The sequence below is a fragment of the Hyaena hyaena genome, unplaced genomic scaffold (genome assembly GCF_003009895.1).
Source record: "Hyaena hyaena isolate Hyena2069 unplaced genomic scaffold, ASM300989v1 scaffold_310, whole genome shotgun sequence".
NCBI lineage: Eukaryota > Metazoa > Chordata > Mammalia > Carnivora > Hyaenidae > Hyaena > Hyaena hyaena.
The window spans coordinates 1208231-1225056 of NW_024080940.1; the positions used below are offsets into that span (position 1 = coordinate 1208231).

Genomic DNA, 16826 nt, shown 5'->3' on the forward strand with positions numbered 1-16826 from the left:
ATAAACTATACCACACTGTGCTGGAAACTGAATATAATCATTCACTTCCCATTCTTCAGTGGACTTTCAATGTTGGGATGTTGTTTTACTCCAGGGACTGCATATACTACTGTGTACTGCAAATACTCATTATAACCTCATAGCAGAAAATACTGTACCCACTAAATACGTAAACATCTGTACTGGGAAGATAGAAAATAGTCTTTTCTTTTACTAAGTGATAGAAAAATAGTCTTCAAAAATACATTGTGAAACTTATGGGTTTATATTAAAGTAGAATTTATATGTACAGTAAGGCAGTATTTCCATTAGCATCCTGCTGTGATTATCTTTTAAATTAAAGTTAGTTTTCTGGGATTTTTTTTTATTTTTTGTTTTTTACCTAACAGAAGACTAGGGGGTTTAATCAATTATCTCATGTGCTGAAATGAAACAGGGAAACATTTTAGAAGACTTTATCACATGAAACTCATTTACCTGTCATGTAAGAAAATTCCATTTTCTAAAACTATATTCTCTAGAGGGTTCTGGATAAGACAAAATTTAGGGGGGGAAACTCAGGCTTAATAAATTCAAACCATTTTAAGGAAAAGTTGGAGGGATCATTTTGGCTTGCATATTGGCAATGTATCACTAAGGTAATAGGAATGGATGTAAACTATTTGTCAGGTGTTTTGGAATGCATTCTTTCTTTAAATGTGTTCAGTTCATCCTAATAAAATGAGAGAGGAGTGCAAAGATCAAGTTAAGGTCAAACAAAGGTCAAGCAAAGGTTTGTTGGTTTTCAAAAGTGGTTTTCATGGCATTTTTCTCTCATACCTGTCATCTTCCTGTGGTAAACGAACGTAACTCTCTCATTTCCTCCTGTCACACACCAAATCCTCTTCCAGAGGATACACCTCTTAGTACTGTCCATCGAGAATACTAAATGATGTGCTTTTATTTCATTGAACACATAATTTTATAACTAAGAGCAAAAAGTAAATGTACAAATCACAGGAAGCAAAACGATTTGTTCTGGAATCAGCTGTTGGAGAAAGAGGCAGCTGGTTGAAAATGGAGCATGAAAAGGAGTGAACTGTGGGCTTGTACAGTGTCATTCTAACCACACTCTTGAGCATTCTCTAGAAGTGCGTTTCCTGTACTCTGTAGTGTTAACCTGAAAAAAAAGTCACATTTTAACCAATTGTTCCATGAATCAGGCTATCACTGAAAGGAGTGCATAAAACATGTAGGGTCCAGGTAATCCAACCCACCCCTGGGTCCACAGGTGCCTGGTGCAGACGTGAAGGAGGCCAGGTCTTCCTCAGCTTGATTCTGTTGAAGGGATGGTGGAGCCTCCTTGGCTGGTTCTTCAAATGAAGCCAGGTTTTGAGCTTGCGGATCTTGCACTAACACCAGGATGCTGTTATCCATCACCCTTGACACCTTAGCATACTCTTTACTGTTTTCAGAAGTGCTGGCCTTCTCTGTCTGGTTACTGTTCTCTTTCTGTTTTGGGAGCAATGAGAGTGCTCCATCTTTGTTAACTTTGTGAATCTCCACATAATCCAAGGGTTTAACAGAGATAAATGGGGTTTTCTCCCGGGGCAACAGCCATACTGTGCCTTGGTCAGTCTTGGAATGGCAGCTTTCCACTGCCCTCTCCTCAACTGCCATTTTCTCCCCCCCAGTCTCAACATTTTTTGAAGATCTTGAAGCACATGTGTCTGTTTTGTCCAAAAAAGTGGCTGATGCACCTGCCATGCGCATGGCCAGCTTACACACATCAGCAATGTTGTGGTAAGAAGATCGGGGGCTGGGGTGGCTGGGGGGCTGTGGTAAAGGCCATGTTGAAGATTTGGATCCATTGGCAGGGAAAGAGGGGATTTTGCCTTCCAAGCTTGTGCTCTTGGGGTCCCAAGTGCGGGTAATACTTGTTTGGGGATTCTCCGGTTTCTCGATGTCCTCAGGAGTGTTCAATGTGGAGGGATTTGCCCGCGCTTCCTCACACTTTTTAGACAAAAGGGAAGGGCTGTCACAGCTGCCCCGGCCAGAGTCATTGTCTGGGTCTAGGGGTGTGGGCTTCCTATCTTGACCCGGGTGTTCCTTTGAATGGGCTGGCATCAGCTGCTGATCCTCATTGTCATCCACTTCTAAAAACTCCACCAGTAAGTCCTCACAGTCAGAAGTGGGAGGGAAATCTTGGCACCCCAGAGCGCTCAGCAGTTCTTCAGACTTGCCCTTCTATTCAAACACAGATACAAGGAGAGATGGCTGTTAGCTCCCTGACATTCCACGTCGGCATCACAGCTAAGCCAGTAGTCATGACTATGGGCAAGTGGGACATGCTAATGGCCTAGCAGAATTTCCTGAACGTTTGTGTGCCAGGCTCTTTATAATCACTTCCTGGATTACTACTCACCTCATAGTTTTCTTTCAGTCAACTCATGATTTTAACTTAGTCTCTCTCTAAGCAATAATGATTATGAGTTTAACTGGCAAATAGTAAATGCCCAAATGATAAACACATACTTAACAAATAAGAGGTTTGTGAAACATGAAATCCACAGTGCTCATGTGTGGATTCGGTGTTTTGGGACCCATTTGCCCTGAGATCTGGTGGCTGGCCTCCTAACCAAGCCCACCACCTTCTGGAGTCTGGCAGTGGGAAGTAGACTCTGCTCTCTCCTTGCTGTTCCAGTTTCCTCCCTCTCCTCCTTTCTGTTCTCCTCCTTCTCCCTTCCCTCTTCCTCTGGCAACCTTTTCTTCCCCACTCTTCTTCCTGATCCCTTGACTTAGATCAGGTACTGGCACCCAAATCTTGGCTCTATCACTTATTAAAGGTATTGACTTTGGATGAGCTGCTCTATGGTCCTCACTTTCTCCATCTGTAAAATGGAAATAATAGTACGCATCTGGGAGTTCTTTTGAAGATTAGGGTAATGTGATTAAGAAAATGAAAAAAAAAACTTATAACCCAAACAGTAGTTATTTTATTATTACATTTCTGTGACTATAAGGTCAAATTTCAAGTTAGACAGCAGTTAATTTACTTAGTTGAGACATTCATGCTGGTTCTATGAAGGTCGGTACTAGAGACTAGATAGTGGGGTAAGAGCACTGGACCAGGAGCCCAAATTCTGGGGCTCTAATCCCTACTCTGATATTTGCAATCAAACTGAGTATAGTCAAGTCAAATTCTCTGGGACTCATTTTTCACATTCTTGCATTGCTGGTCTCACAGTGGCTAGGTCAAGTGTCATTGCTTTCAGATACAACAGTGTTAAGATTGAGTCCAACTAAAACTATATATTTCAATCTGGACAGAAGTTTAAAATGTTATAACCCTTCTTTTTATTCAAAACACTTCAAATTAATTCCCCCTTGAATCAGCCTTGGTGGGCCCTGACAAACACAAGCCCACTGTACTGATCCAGTTTTGACTGAGTGCTCTCAAAGTGAGCAACAGTTGCAACAGGATATTGCAATTATGTGAAGAACATGTGAGTGAAAACATTAACCAACGTGTGACAAAGGAGGTGGTGGTGGGTCCCTGTTTTGTATTAATTAAAACATTTACCCTCTTTCTTAACTGATTAGTTGTATAAAATGTTTATTTCTGTGCTTATAAACATACCTGGTAGATCTAGTGAGTATTATGATGTGTTTGCATGTTTTCTTGGCTTTCTCTCCCAACGGTAAGTACTCTCATGCTTCCACCCAGCTTTTTGTAAACATACTTGCTGAAGAGGAGGGACACACAGGGCAGGGACTGAGCTGACCAAGCTGAACTGATGGGAATTGTGTGTGCATGCGTAAAGGTAATCATTGCGCAGCACTGAGTCACACTACATTCTCCACTTCTGCCACTTACCTCGAGCAGATGAGTATCAAATCCTTTTATTTTTGGCCCAGGAACTGGTGGAAGGATACAGGTCACCATGCTATAAAATAATTTGTGAAAAAGAATAGATGACTCACCTTCTCACTTTGCGATCTTTGTAAGATTAGTATTCTCTCCAAATAGCTGCTATACACACTACAGTAGATAGGAGTTAGACTTCCGAGGCTCCATGAGACTAACAATCAATGGTGAAGGCCTACATCTTAAGGGCCTACATCATAATTAGCTCTGGCTAATAGAGGACTCCGATTCTGAAATTAGGGGATTACTTGAACTGCTTGCTTTTCTTGATTTTAGCTGCTTTTAGAAGATTTTTACCATTTCATAACTGGGAGCCTCAGTTTGATGGTAAGAAATAGATTCCAGGTTCCAAGGAATCTATTCTGCTACTTTTGCTAGCACCGATAAAAGATTTTTTATGGGTGAACACACTGCAGCTAATGGCTTAAATGAAGTGCTTGAATTATCTGTAGGTTTCTACCACTTTTGTATGATATTTTTTGCCGCAATCCCTGACAACCATCATTGGGAGGAGGGTTGATAGACAGTAAAGTACCTATGGCCTTTCAAAGCCACTGCCACGACCATAATCAGACAGATGACAGCGGAAAGAACAGCCACAAAGATCCACACAATGGTATCTTTCATGGTGACATCTAAAAAAGCAAACAGTCAGAAAGCTTTGGTCACATCAAAGCATTATTAAAAACAAACAAACAAAACTAGTAAGCAAAAGTATTGAACAAGAGTCCCCCCTCCTTACCTACACCTCTTTTGATTTGAAATGCAATCCAAATAGAGTAGCATCAATGACAGGCTTAATTTTTATTAGTAAATTTTAATGTTGCATATATTTTACAGTACTCCATAAATTTCAAATTCCTGATCCTTAAAGAGGAAATTCAAGGTCACATGATCTGTTGCAATAATAATAAAGGCCATCACTTATTAAGTTCTTACTAAAGCCATCCATGGTGTTAAGCTCTTTACATACATTGTCTTGTATGTAAAGATGAGGACACGGAGGCTCAAAGAGTGATTTCCCCATGAGCTTGTAAACTATAAAGTTGTAGTTGGGATTTCAACTCAGGCCTTCTTCTTCTAGACCTGTGCTTTTATTTATTTAATAGAAGCCAGGCCTGAATGAGATGCATGTGTGAGTCAGTGTTCTTTCCAGTATGCCAAGCCAAAGCAAGCCCTGATACTTTGGCCAGGCAAGTTGTCAGAAGAGGTAGGCTTTGTCATGTGGTTCTGGGAAAGAGTCTAACCTCACTGAGCTTCAGTTCTCTCACTTTTAATTCCTGATGGTAATCGTATCCTCTCTGAATACCTGAGAGGGTTGGAAGGGCCAAAGACCTTATAAACCATAGCACACTTTGGAAATGCAAGATTAATAATTCTGTTGTGGAGCCCAAACCGCCATGTTTAATGGCACTCAGAATTGAGTGCCTCTTGCATACTGTACCTTCGCATGGAGACCAAGATGTAATTGACCTCACAGACTGAAAATTGGTTCATGCCTTTGAGATGGCATGCTATTTTACAAACTTGGGGACAACTAGATGATGACCTTGACAAAATTATAGGGATAGAGTAGATGGGGAGGGCAGAATGACTAACCATCAAGCCCTCTGAGACATGCCAAACCTATCTTTGCAGCCTTATCCTAGAAACTAGCCTTCACTGACAGTGAGCCAAGGCACAGTGCTACACTTCCAACTGTCTTTGTATTGGATGGAGAGATGATAAATCCACCTCTACATATTTTGCTGGCTAAGGCTTAACATAGTTTTTCTGTGAGTAGTCACTACATACAAATTTACTAAGTTCATTCTGTTTTCAAAATATTTTGGAGGAGAGGCACCTGGGTGGCTCAGTCAGTTAAGCATCCGACTCTTGATTTCAGCTCAGGTCGTGATCTTGCGGTTCGTGAGTTTGAGCCCCACATGGGGTTCTATGCTGACAGTGTAGAGCCAGCTTTTGAGATTCTCTCTCTCTCTCTCTCTCTCTCTCTCTCTGCCCCTCTCCTACTTGTGCACATGTGTGCTCTCTCTCTTTCTCTCTCAAAATAAATAAATAAACATTAAAAAAATACTTTGGAGTATATGCAAAAGGGAGCCAAGACACTCACCATTAGGTATCTGGATGGAGTTCTCTGGGCTCCACTCACTCCAGAATCCATGGTCCGGCTTGCAGCGAACCTGGACCAGGTACTTTTGTCCTGGATATAAGCTAAGTACCTTAAACTGAGTCTGCTGCCCAGCAAAATGAGTCTAAGAGAAACAAGGAAGACAGAAGTCACTCTAACTTGTGTTATGTTTCTTCATAGACTTTCCCCCTAGATAATAAACTATTGGAGAACTGAGGCCAACGAATTAGATTTTGTAGAGAAATCTCTGTTCTCACCATTCCACCCTCTTAGCCCATCTTTTCCTCCTCACATTCCTCACACAAAAAGTAATGGGTTTTCCGTCTCCATTTGAAACTCTGTCAGAAAGGCAAATATTCTGCTTCCTATCCTCTACCCCCTTCTAAATTCTACTTTATAGAAGACAACCGGTTAGTAAGATTGGAAAATTGTTATTTTGTTAACCCTAATGACTTTATTGATTCAAGGACCACCAACTGGTGTAAAATCACTAGGTGAAAGAGAACTGGGCCATTAGTACATTGAAACAATGGTGTACAAATGAACCATAACTTTACAATCAAGGGATCAGGTTGTCACCTCTGTAATCCCAGAGTCAGTTTTAGCATCAGGTACAGTGGGTTGATCAGATGATTTCCATCTTCTCGTATGATGCAATATGAAGCAAATAATATCACCTCTGAAGTTCTCTTGCCGAAAATTGTTCAACCTGAATCTAATCAAATTTTTAGATCTAATTGTCTGGTTACAGGAAATACAGGGGCAGAGAAATTAACTTAATGACCTTACAGAGAACTCATCAGACAAATGCAGCAGGTGGGACATTCTATGGGACAAGTAGCCCAGTCTCCTAAGCATGTTGAGACCAAAGGGATATAACAACCAGCTACAATGTCTGGTCTTGGAGTGGACTATGGTCTGGACAAACTAGCTGCTAAAGACATATTTTGAAGCAATTGGGGGAATTAAAATATGGGCTGGATATTAAATGATATTAAGGAATTTTAATTAATTTTCCATGTGTGATCCTATTATTTTGGCTATGTTTGGAAATGTTCCCTTTTAAAAATTTTATAATTGCTAATGGGTTTGGAGTATTTTTTTTTAAGTTTAAGCATAATTGACATACAGCGTTATATTAGTTTCAGGTGTCCAGTATAATGATTCAATCATTCTATACATTAGTCAATGCTCATCACAATAAGTGTATTCTTAATCCCCTCTATCTAACCATGTCCCACCCACCTCCCCTCTGGCAACCACCGGTTTGTTCTCTGTAGTTAAGAGTCTGGTGTTTTGTTTGTCTATTTTATTTTCATTCATTTGTTCCTTAAATTCCACATATGAGTGAAATCAGATGTTCCCTTTTTAAAAGATATATATGCAAAAATATTAAAATGCCTATAATTTACAGTATTATTTCTTCACACGGAAATATTTAAAAGTGAATAAAAATACCATTGACCATGGACTTGTTACACTGAGATTTTTTTCCTCCTACTTAATGCCATGTACATACACTCACAAGTGTCATAATCTAAGACATCCTGAGGGAAGTGGGTTGCAGATCTGGTGGAAGAGGATGCTCAGTGCAAGGAACTGGCCTTGAAGATCTATTAAGATAGACCCCCATCAATCCCAGTGGAGGGGAGAAGGCCCTTCCACATCTGGGTAAGTCACATTAGCAGTAAGAGGGCAACATGGTTACCCAATAAGAAGGAAGAATGATCTGTTCTCAGCTGGGAGGGCTTCGTCTTTGCGAACAACCTGGTTCCTTCCAAAAGCTTCTAGTTGACTCACCTCCCACTCAGTTGCTTTCTCGGGTTTTAATCGAATTTCATACTGCAGTGTGAGCCAACCAGATCTTACATCAACCAGGGTGGGGGGGAACCATTTCATCCACAGGTATGGTTTTTTGTCTTCTGGCTGTTTTAATTCCAAAGTCAGGTTCACAGGAGGGTCTGGTTCAACTGCAGATGTGAAAGAAACTACATATTTAGTAAAAGTGGTATTTGAACACAGAACTATATGACTTAGGGGCAGAATTCTCTACTAGTTCACTCCATCATGGTGACGAGATTCTTTGCATTTGATCTCAGGTGTTGGTCAGCAGAACTAGGGTTTACATCTTGAAACAAGCAAGATGTAAAATTTAAGGAGACACAAATGACCAACAAGCACAGGAATGATGCTCAAAAGTCATTGGGAAATGCAAACTCAAACCAAAACTGAGAGAGCAGTTGATACCTGCTAGAATGGCTAAAATTCAAAAACTGGAAAATAACAAGTGTTGGGAAGAACACTGGAGAAATTAGACCTTTCATATGTTGCTGATGGGATTGTAAAATGGTATAGCCATTGTATAAAGAAGTCTAGAAGTTACTTAGAAACTTAAATATAGTATTGCTATGTCATCAGTTTTGCTCCTAGGTATATACTCAAGAGAAATGAAAGCAGGTGCTCAAACAAAAATTTGTACCTGAGTGTTCATAGTACATGACTCATAGCAGTCAGTAGGTGGAAACAACTCAAATGTCCATCAACTGATGAATGGGTAAATAATATCCACATAATGGAAGACTCTTCCACCATAAGAGGGAAGGAAGTACTGATATATGTTAGAGCATAGATGAATCTTGAAAACATTAGGCTAAGTGAAAGAAGCCAGACACAAAAGGCCACATACTATATGATTCCATATATTTGCAATATTCAGAATAGGCAAATCTATAGGGACAGAAAGCAGATGAGTTGCTGCTCTAGAGCTGGGGTAGAGTGGGAAATCCAGAGTAACTGATTAATGGGTATGAAGTTTCCGTCTGGAGTAGTGAAAGTATCCTGGAACCAGATAGTGATGGTGGTTGCAGAACATTGTGAATGAACTAACAACACTGGATTTCACATTTCAAAATGAGTAAAAAGGTGAGTTTTGTATTATGTCTTAAAAAATTCAGGAGGCACTTACTCTGAAGTTCCTTTAAGTACAGACCTGTGAGTCCCTCCTTAAGAGTGCCGTGCCTTGGATACCAGCTTGTCTTACCCTAATCTCGGTCTTGCTGGTCAGTAATATTTTCTCTATTCATTTATCGCCCCCTCAAATAATTCTCCATGCAAGATTTGGGATGTGAGTGTAACTATAGTGTATTTGGCATTATAATCTACAGTTGCCTAAAAAAGTGAACTCTGGAAAGCTTGCCACCAATCCTAATGCTTATTTGTCACTAAGTAAATACCTAAGAAAGACAATTTTATGTGCACTTACTAAACAAACATCTTCTACATAGGTTTTAAGCTAAACATAATATTGAGAAATGCCTCTGATCAAAAACTATTTGTACCAAATTGCCAGCAAAATGTTTAGGATGAATCCCAACATCTATATTTTTTGGACCAGATCCTTCTTTGTTGGCCGTGGGGTGTGCGTGCTGTACTGAGCACTGTAGGATGCTTAGCCTTCGCAGCATTTCTGGCCTCTACCCATTAAACATTAGTAATCCCCCCAACCCTCCTCTCCAGGTTGCAGTAGTTGGAGCTGTTTTCTGTCATTGCTAACTATCCTGAGGGAGGCAACATAGCCCCCAGATGATAATCACTCCTTTCAAGGGTCTTCAACATCGCTAAGTATTATGCAATGGCAGTAACAAGATCACCACCAACAAAATCTATTTCTGAGAGATTATCTGCCAATATTGTCATTCTGTACTGCAGGTGGTCACTGGATGAGACTCCAGCTGATAGAAAATGTACTGCAGTTCACACTGATTTTTAAATTTAACTTTTATGGCCTGTCACCAACACTGTATGTTGTAGGGTCGTAGGAGAGTTCCATAAACCCTCCTTTTGTTATTCTGGAAAATATGGCCCAACACTTTTTTCACCACAGTATTTGTTTTCTGGAGTCCATGTGAAATCAATGCCCTTCTTGATTTCATTTTTTAAAAGGTACTACTCTTTAGTGATTCCATTTTTTCTTAATGTTTTATTTATTTCTAGGAGAGAGAGAGAGAGAGGCAGCATGAGCAGAGGAGGGTCAGGGAGAGAGGGAGTCACAGACTGAAGCAGGCTCCAGGCTCTGAGCCGGCAGTCAGCACAGAGCCCGACGCGGGGCTCGAACCCACGAACCGCGAGATCATGACCTAAGCGAAAGTCAGACGCTTAACCGACTAAGCCACCCAGGCGCCCCAGTGATTCCATTTTTTGTGAATACTCTCATTATAGCAATTGCTCATTCCAGAACTTCTTTTGTTTTTGCTGTTTTGCCCTCAAATGTTAAAAATGTAAGAAAAAGCTCATGACAAAGGAATCGTTTGGCATTTAGCATCTTAAAGGCTTCATATCTCAAGTAATTTATAGGACTAGAATTTATTTTATTCCTACTTGCCACTGGGGTTGCCTTTCTGAGTTTCTTAAATTAAGATCAAATTCAGTTCCCATCCCCACGCTCATTCCAATGATTTGCTGCAGGAAGAAAATATTCAAGTGTGTACTGGTTGGTGTTGGAAGCTTTTCTGGATTTTAAGGATAAGCCACTAATACGATACCAATGGGATGATATGGAAGTGAACACTTGAGGATCCTGATCTGATTTTCCTTATTGAGTGGTGGTAGGCAAATCAGGAAGACTTGGGTAGCCATGAGCCTAATTAACTATTCCCTAGATTATTACCCAAGCTGAGGGCTGAACTCAGGCCTGGCCAAGCCATCTCTTGTCCTAAGATTCCCTTTGTCTCCCTTGCTGAACCATCCGGGCCCCTACAGTTATGCCTATTTGTTCTGTAGCTCACTGCTGATCATGCAAAGCAAGAAGCAGCTCTCAGGTTGGCTTTGTTTTACATCGCTAATGACTTCTCCAAACATTGTACCTGTGATCTTGGCCTTCAGACTGCTATTCAAGTATTTGCTTCCCAAATTATTTATTTTTGAAATAATAGCTCCAGTTGCTAAGTGCATGTATATTGAGAATTAAATCTGGGGCAAGTAAGTTGGAGCAATTCCTTGAATACAGAAGCAGATGAACACCCTCTAAGAGCTGCTCTTCTATGGTGTAGCTCTGTCCTCCTCTGAGAGGGAAAAAATAAGAGAAGGGGACATTGGTTGCAGGAGAAGGACTGTAGGGAAGGAGTGAAAACGGAAGCAAAAATAGAACATTCCTTCTGGATGCAAGAGGATGGGAAGAAGGGTCAAGGGAAAGCACAGAAATGCAAGGATCCCAAGTGCCAGTTCTACTGCCATGAATGACTTGATTAAAATTGGTTTGAAAAACTCAGTTGAGAAGGATATTATAAAATTTCACATCTTTATTTAGCAGGATGCATTCAAAAACCAAGAAGACTCAAACTGAGTCTGACTACTGGTAAATCCACAACGGAGTCACAAATTCCTTACCTGTCACCCTCCTCCTTACCTATGTAAGTCACGTCCACATAACGTGGATCCGAGGAAGTGCTTCCCATCTGGTTTGTGGCATTTATTGTGATGATGTACATTGTCCATATGGAAGTATGCTTCTTGCTGAAGTAACAGGAATTGGGACCACTGGTTATGTAGTCTGGACATTCATGTGTGAGCGTCTCTCTGCAATGAGTGATATATTAGTGGTGAATAAGAAAGTCATAAAAAGTTTAGTCTTTTTTCTGAATAGATCATGAACACTGACTTTTGGGGCTCCGATGTTCCAATGAGAACACCAGAGCTAAGGAAGGGCTCCCCCAACATCTGTGTCCCGCTCATGGCAGCTGGGAGTGAGACAGGAAAGAGGGCACTGGGGATGGTGGTACAAGGGCTACATCAGTTCCTCAGTGACCCTGCTTCGCATCAACACTTCTCTTTGGTAGGTTTTTGTGGGCTTTGTGATTTGTGCCCCCTGCCAATAAACACTTGAACTTTCTTTTTTTTTTTTTAATTTTATGTTTATTTATTATTAAGACAGAGAGAAACAGAGCATGAGTGGGGGAGGGACAGAGAGAGGGAGACATAGAATCCAAAGCAGGTTCCAGGCTCTGAGCTATCAGTACAGACGCGGGGCTGGAACTCATGAACTGTGAGATAATGACCTCAGCCAAAGTCAGACATTTAACCGACTGAGCCACCCAGGTGCCCCAACACTTGACATTTCAATGGCCAAGGCACCACCTTACTCAGGGAATTGCTATTGGACGATCTCAGGAAATGGGACTTTCCCCTTGACACACAGCCCAGGGTATTTATTCCACATAGATGTTGAGTTACATTTTATTAAAAAAGGATGAAAGAGGGATAAAAATTGATGTCAGTCTATTTCAGATTGCACCAAGTCAGCAACAGAGGAAGGTGACTCAGTAAGGAGATATTTCAGGACAAGGGGCTCACTGGGCTGCTCACATTTAGACTTCACAACCTCAATGCAAGACACATCACAAGGTGTGAAGGCATATTTGGTTTTGGTCACCATGTGAGTTCCTGAAATCTATTTACATCATACTCCTTTGGGCCCCAGAAGGGATGACAGATTTGTGTGCAACAAAGTGCAGTCCTTGGGATGTGGGCCAGCTGTTGCAACCACAGGGATACAGCCCTCCTGGGATTTCCAGAAAGGTTTCATGATGAGTAAAACAATATCTTGCCCTGGAGATGACCTTGTTCAGCCCTCACTGCAACCTTAGCTCCAAATATGCCCTGTGGAAGACCGTGGATCCTGGATCGGCAAACGCTAAGGAAAAATCCTTACCTTCCTTTGCTTCAAGGGCTCTTTAGTTTCTTGGTCACAAAAGAAGTTAGAAAATCTAATGTTACCATGGTTAAGGATTACATGATAATCCGCTTATACAAATTACACTCAGCACAAGGTTTACAGATAAGCACCTAAAATTAATTAGCATTTAGGAAAGATTCATATGTGACTTCATGGTACAGCCTAAGCTTCGGAGAGGCAGTGGAACAATGCTGTGTGGTATTTCTGGGGTGGTGAAGGAGCTTATGCACATCAAGGGAGCTCTTGAAGGTCTATAACAGGAGAATGTGAACACGAAAAATAGGTTCTTTACCCTAGGGGTAGCAGCCTTATTAGTGTCAATCCAGGGAAGTGTGGTAATTCTAACTCAGAGCCAGTGTTCTTTGCACCAGGAGACTGAAAGCAGTCATGTGGGTTTGATAGGACAGAAGAAAACTTACCCTTCCTTGTGGTAAGTCAGTGTGTAATTGGTAGGAAGTCCTCCATCTTCCCCAGGCTTCCACCAGCAGGTGAATGTTTCCTTTTCAGGAGAACGACATTTAAAGATCTCAGGTTTCCCAGGAGGTGATTGTCCTAGAAAAAGCCAGAAGCCTCTGAAGTAAAGATGAGGGTGCATTCAACCATTTGACCATCCTGCTGGTGACTGAAGCAGACTCATGGGAGCAGCCCAGTGATGAGGTCTTGGGGTGAGCAGGACTAGAGGTGGGCTGCTCAGAAATGCCAAAGCGTCAGATCCAGCAACATTCCTCTGTGGGCTGTCCAGATGTTGTTGAGACTGAGAGAGCTCTGTGTGTGTGTGTGTGTGTGTGTGCGCCCGTGCCCTGTGAGGCAAGAAATGACAACTAACTAGGATCGATGACTAACTATAAAATCCCAACAAAGAATGAACATCAAGAATGAGTGGATACATGTGAACTGAAGAGGACGTGGCCCTTCCTCAATCCCACGGTCTATGAAACTGACACCATCTCACAGTAGAAGGGCGACTGTGAAAAGAATTCTCCCCCAGGCACCAGCTTCCTGGGGACCTTCTGCTGAAACCGAGCTCTCCGCCACGTCTCCATCTGCTCACAAATCTCCATCTTTCTGCCATTCCCACACAATTGACTCAGTCTGTGACCTTCATTTTTCTTTGATTCCATTTGGCTTTGACCTCTGACCCAGTCTCACCCTCTTTCTCCTCATTTTCCCACCTCTATTTCCAAATCTTGTGTTTAGTCCCTTTTGTCATATATCCCCCCCCCCCCCCCCCCCCCACGCCTTGGGTCTTTTTGTGGTGAATGGCAAAAAGCTTCTTGTGGTTCTATGGCTCTTTTGGGGATGGGGGTCATGGTAAGAAGTGAGGAAGGGGATGGCTGCCTTCCTGGTCACCAGCTACCATTATTATACAAGAGTTGTATCTAATCCCGGTTGGAAGCTAGAAGGTCTGAATGAGGTGATGTGAAAACACAATGTCAAGAGGATGGGTTTTTTTAGTTGCTTAATCCCCAAAGATCTCGGTGAGCTGGCCCCTCTCCTCTTCCTTATGTGTCAGGTCTAAAGAGGGAAAGAGTGGCCCTGGGAGTTTGTCCTGTGCTGCTGGGCTAGGCCCCCCACCGTGCCCATCCACAGAACCCCAGCTGACTCTCCTTTTCACCAAGCTGGATGCTCCAGAGCTTAGTTGAGAAAGTCAGCAGCAGAGAGGAGAGCTTTCAAAAGGTGTCAGTCTCAGCAACTCGGGGGTGGGGGTGGGGAGAGTGTTCTCTCTGCTTTCTCTCACACTTGTCTCCCTGCCCCTCCTGCTGGCTCCCAGGCCAGAACTTGGTGCTGAGCACCAGCCCTGAAAGAGCAAGTTGGAGGAGGACATGCACGGGAAGAAGGGGTACCAGGCAAAACAACCCAGAAAGAAGAATTTCATGGAATGATATGACGCAGTGCACAGAATGGGGCAGAGGACACTGGGCTAATCATGTCAGCAGGAGCTGAGCTACTTTCTGGCTCCCAGCCCCCCTGAAAACCATCAAAGAATTACAGAAAACCTCGCAACTCTGTGCAAGCCAGCCTGGGGTTAGGTCTGCCAATATTTGTAACATCGTTCGAAGAGAAAATTTCTTCAAGATAACCTCACAGGTTGAAGCAATTTGTTTGCAGTGTTTTGTTATGGCTTCCCGTGAAAGAGTGTGTGGGGTAGAAAAGTCTATTAAATGCCCCCTTCCCTCCCCCCCCCCCGCAAAACCTGTGGCTCAATAATAAAGAAGCCAGTTAAGGCAACTGGTGATTATTTGAGTATTTAAAGTTTCCCCATGGATTATACTGATCTCTACAGTTTTTTTCTCTCTCTCTGGAAGCTTATCTCTTTTACATTTCACTGGTTATTCATAGTACTTCTAGGAAACTCAAGAGAGGCGAGCACAGTTGTGAAATTATAAGTAGTCAAATGTTCCTTTCATTCACTTAAGCAGAAACAGTGAAAATCAATGGACTGTCTCACGATCCTTATAAAGTGCACACCAAGGGTCAACCACATAGGCACCATACACACAGGCACACACAACTATGCACATAGAGCCCACCTCACAAACACACACACGTACACCACCCCCTACCCCCAGACATATATGCAGATGCATACTCAGAGAATACAGGCAGGTACACACATGGAAATACACACGTTCATGGAGGCAAACACAGATGCATACTTACATTGGTATACACATAGAAGCATTTGCAATCAGGTACACATAGAGAAGTTAATACACAGAAGTATATACAAAAGTATCCACACCCAAAGATACAGAGGTAGCTGCACTAAAACGTACCCACCAGCATGCTCGCTCTAGCCGTGAACTCCATTTCTGCCATCAGCACAGACAACAGAGTTGGCTATACGTTTCCCACCATGTAACAGCAATCTCTTTTTTTTTTTACACTTTTTCAAACATTTTCATATGTATTATTTCATCTGAGGTGGAGGGAACATCATTATCCTCACTTTGAAAATGTGGAAACCCAGAGAGATCGGGTGATTGGCTCAAGGTTCCATCTATAGCTAGTAGTAGCTGACAGAAGCCGGACCAAGACTCTGGTCTTGTTCATACAGAAGCTTCACTGCATTCCCAGGGTGAGGACGGAGGGCACAGCATAAGGAAATGGTTTTGCATTCAATGCATTACTTCCTTGGCATTAATTTCTGCATTAATTTCAATGCCAAAAATATTGCAAATAATTTGGTAGCAGCAAATCACCTTTTCATTCCTTGTAACTGCAGTACCAGAGGACTATATGGACTCTCCGCCCTCTCAAGAAACACCCCAGGGAATTAAAGAGAGCAGGGCAGTCTCTTACTTACCATTCAGGAGACTGGTGTCGAGAAAAAGTAGCAAAACGAAAATTGTGGATGCTACACTTTCCTTCATTTTGGCTCCTTCTCTTTCCACAGGAAATGTATCAGACTTTCGCTGAAAGAAAAGGCACCAGGCAACTTTTTGTGAAATAAAAGTCTGGTCAGGCACATGCACCACTTTATTCTGGGTGTTTGCAACTGATTCTTGCTCCTTGACTAATGTGAATGACAAAACAGGAGGAAAGGAATGTAGGAAAATGTAACATGGTTGGATGGCTTGGTTCATAAGCATAGATGCAGACATGCTAAGAAAAATTCTACCACCAGAGGTCACCAGAGGACAATGTTCAGGGGCAGCTGCTTGGCAGCCTCTTCTTTACACACAATGAAACATTGTTCTTTCCACTCTTGGGTCACCTAACAATACCACCAGTTTTATGTGACACAGATTGCATGCCCCACAAGAGAACCATTCTTGGAGGGCTTTGCTCCATCAGCCAGAAAGAAGCCAGGCTGAAAATTCCTTACACTCAGTAAGTACCCTCAGTACGACTTCAACCTGCCTTCACTGATGCCAAGTTAGGGGGACTTACTCTGAAGGTGAGGCTGACTAAGAAGTCCGCTGGGCTATGGGCATAACTGAGAACCATCCAGTGAACTCCAGTGAACCTCCATGTGCTTTCTTTCTCTTTCAAGAAATGACAAATCCCTGTAATAATTCAAGTCCCTTGGTTTTGGAGTATTCAGTAAATTTTGAACC

General features: G+C 42.1%; 1 protein-coding gene across 2 annotated transcripts in view; it reads right to left on the minus strand.

Moving 5' to 3' along the window:
• PRLR (prolactin receptor) overlaps positions 1 to 16826 on the minus strand; it is a 160456-nt gene continuing 143630 nt past the window's right edge. Inside the window, exons 3-11 of one of the 2 annotated variants that reach the window (XM_039248238.1) lie at positions 16073 to 16181; positions 13185 to 13317; positions 11440 to 11609; positions 7836 to 8005; positions 6018 to 6159; positions 4443 to 4542; positions 3857 to 3926; positions 1257 to 2226; positions 1 to 1159 (exon numbers count right to left, since the gene is read on the minus strand). In XM_039248238.1, coding sequence (XP_039104169.1) covers positions 1155 to 1159; positions 1257 to 2226; positions 3857 to 3926; positions 4443 to 4542; positions 6018 to 6159; positions 7836 to 8005; positions 11440 to 11609; positions 13185 to 13317; positions 16073 to 16139 — 1827 coding nt within the window. In that variant the 5' untranslated portion in view covers positions 16140 to 16181 and the 3' untranslated portion in view covers positions 1 to 1154. Of the gene's footprint in view, positions 2227 to 3856; positions 3927 to 4442; positions 4543 to 6017; positions 6160 to 7835; positions 8006 to 11439; positions 11610 to 13184; positions 13318 to 16072; positions 16182 to 16826 lie in introns of both variants that reach the window. The other variant, XM_039248237.1, reaches the window with a different exon arrangement.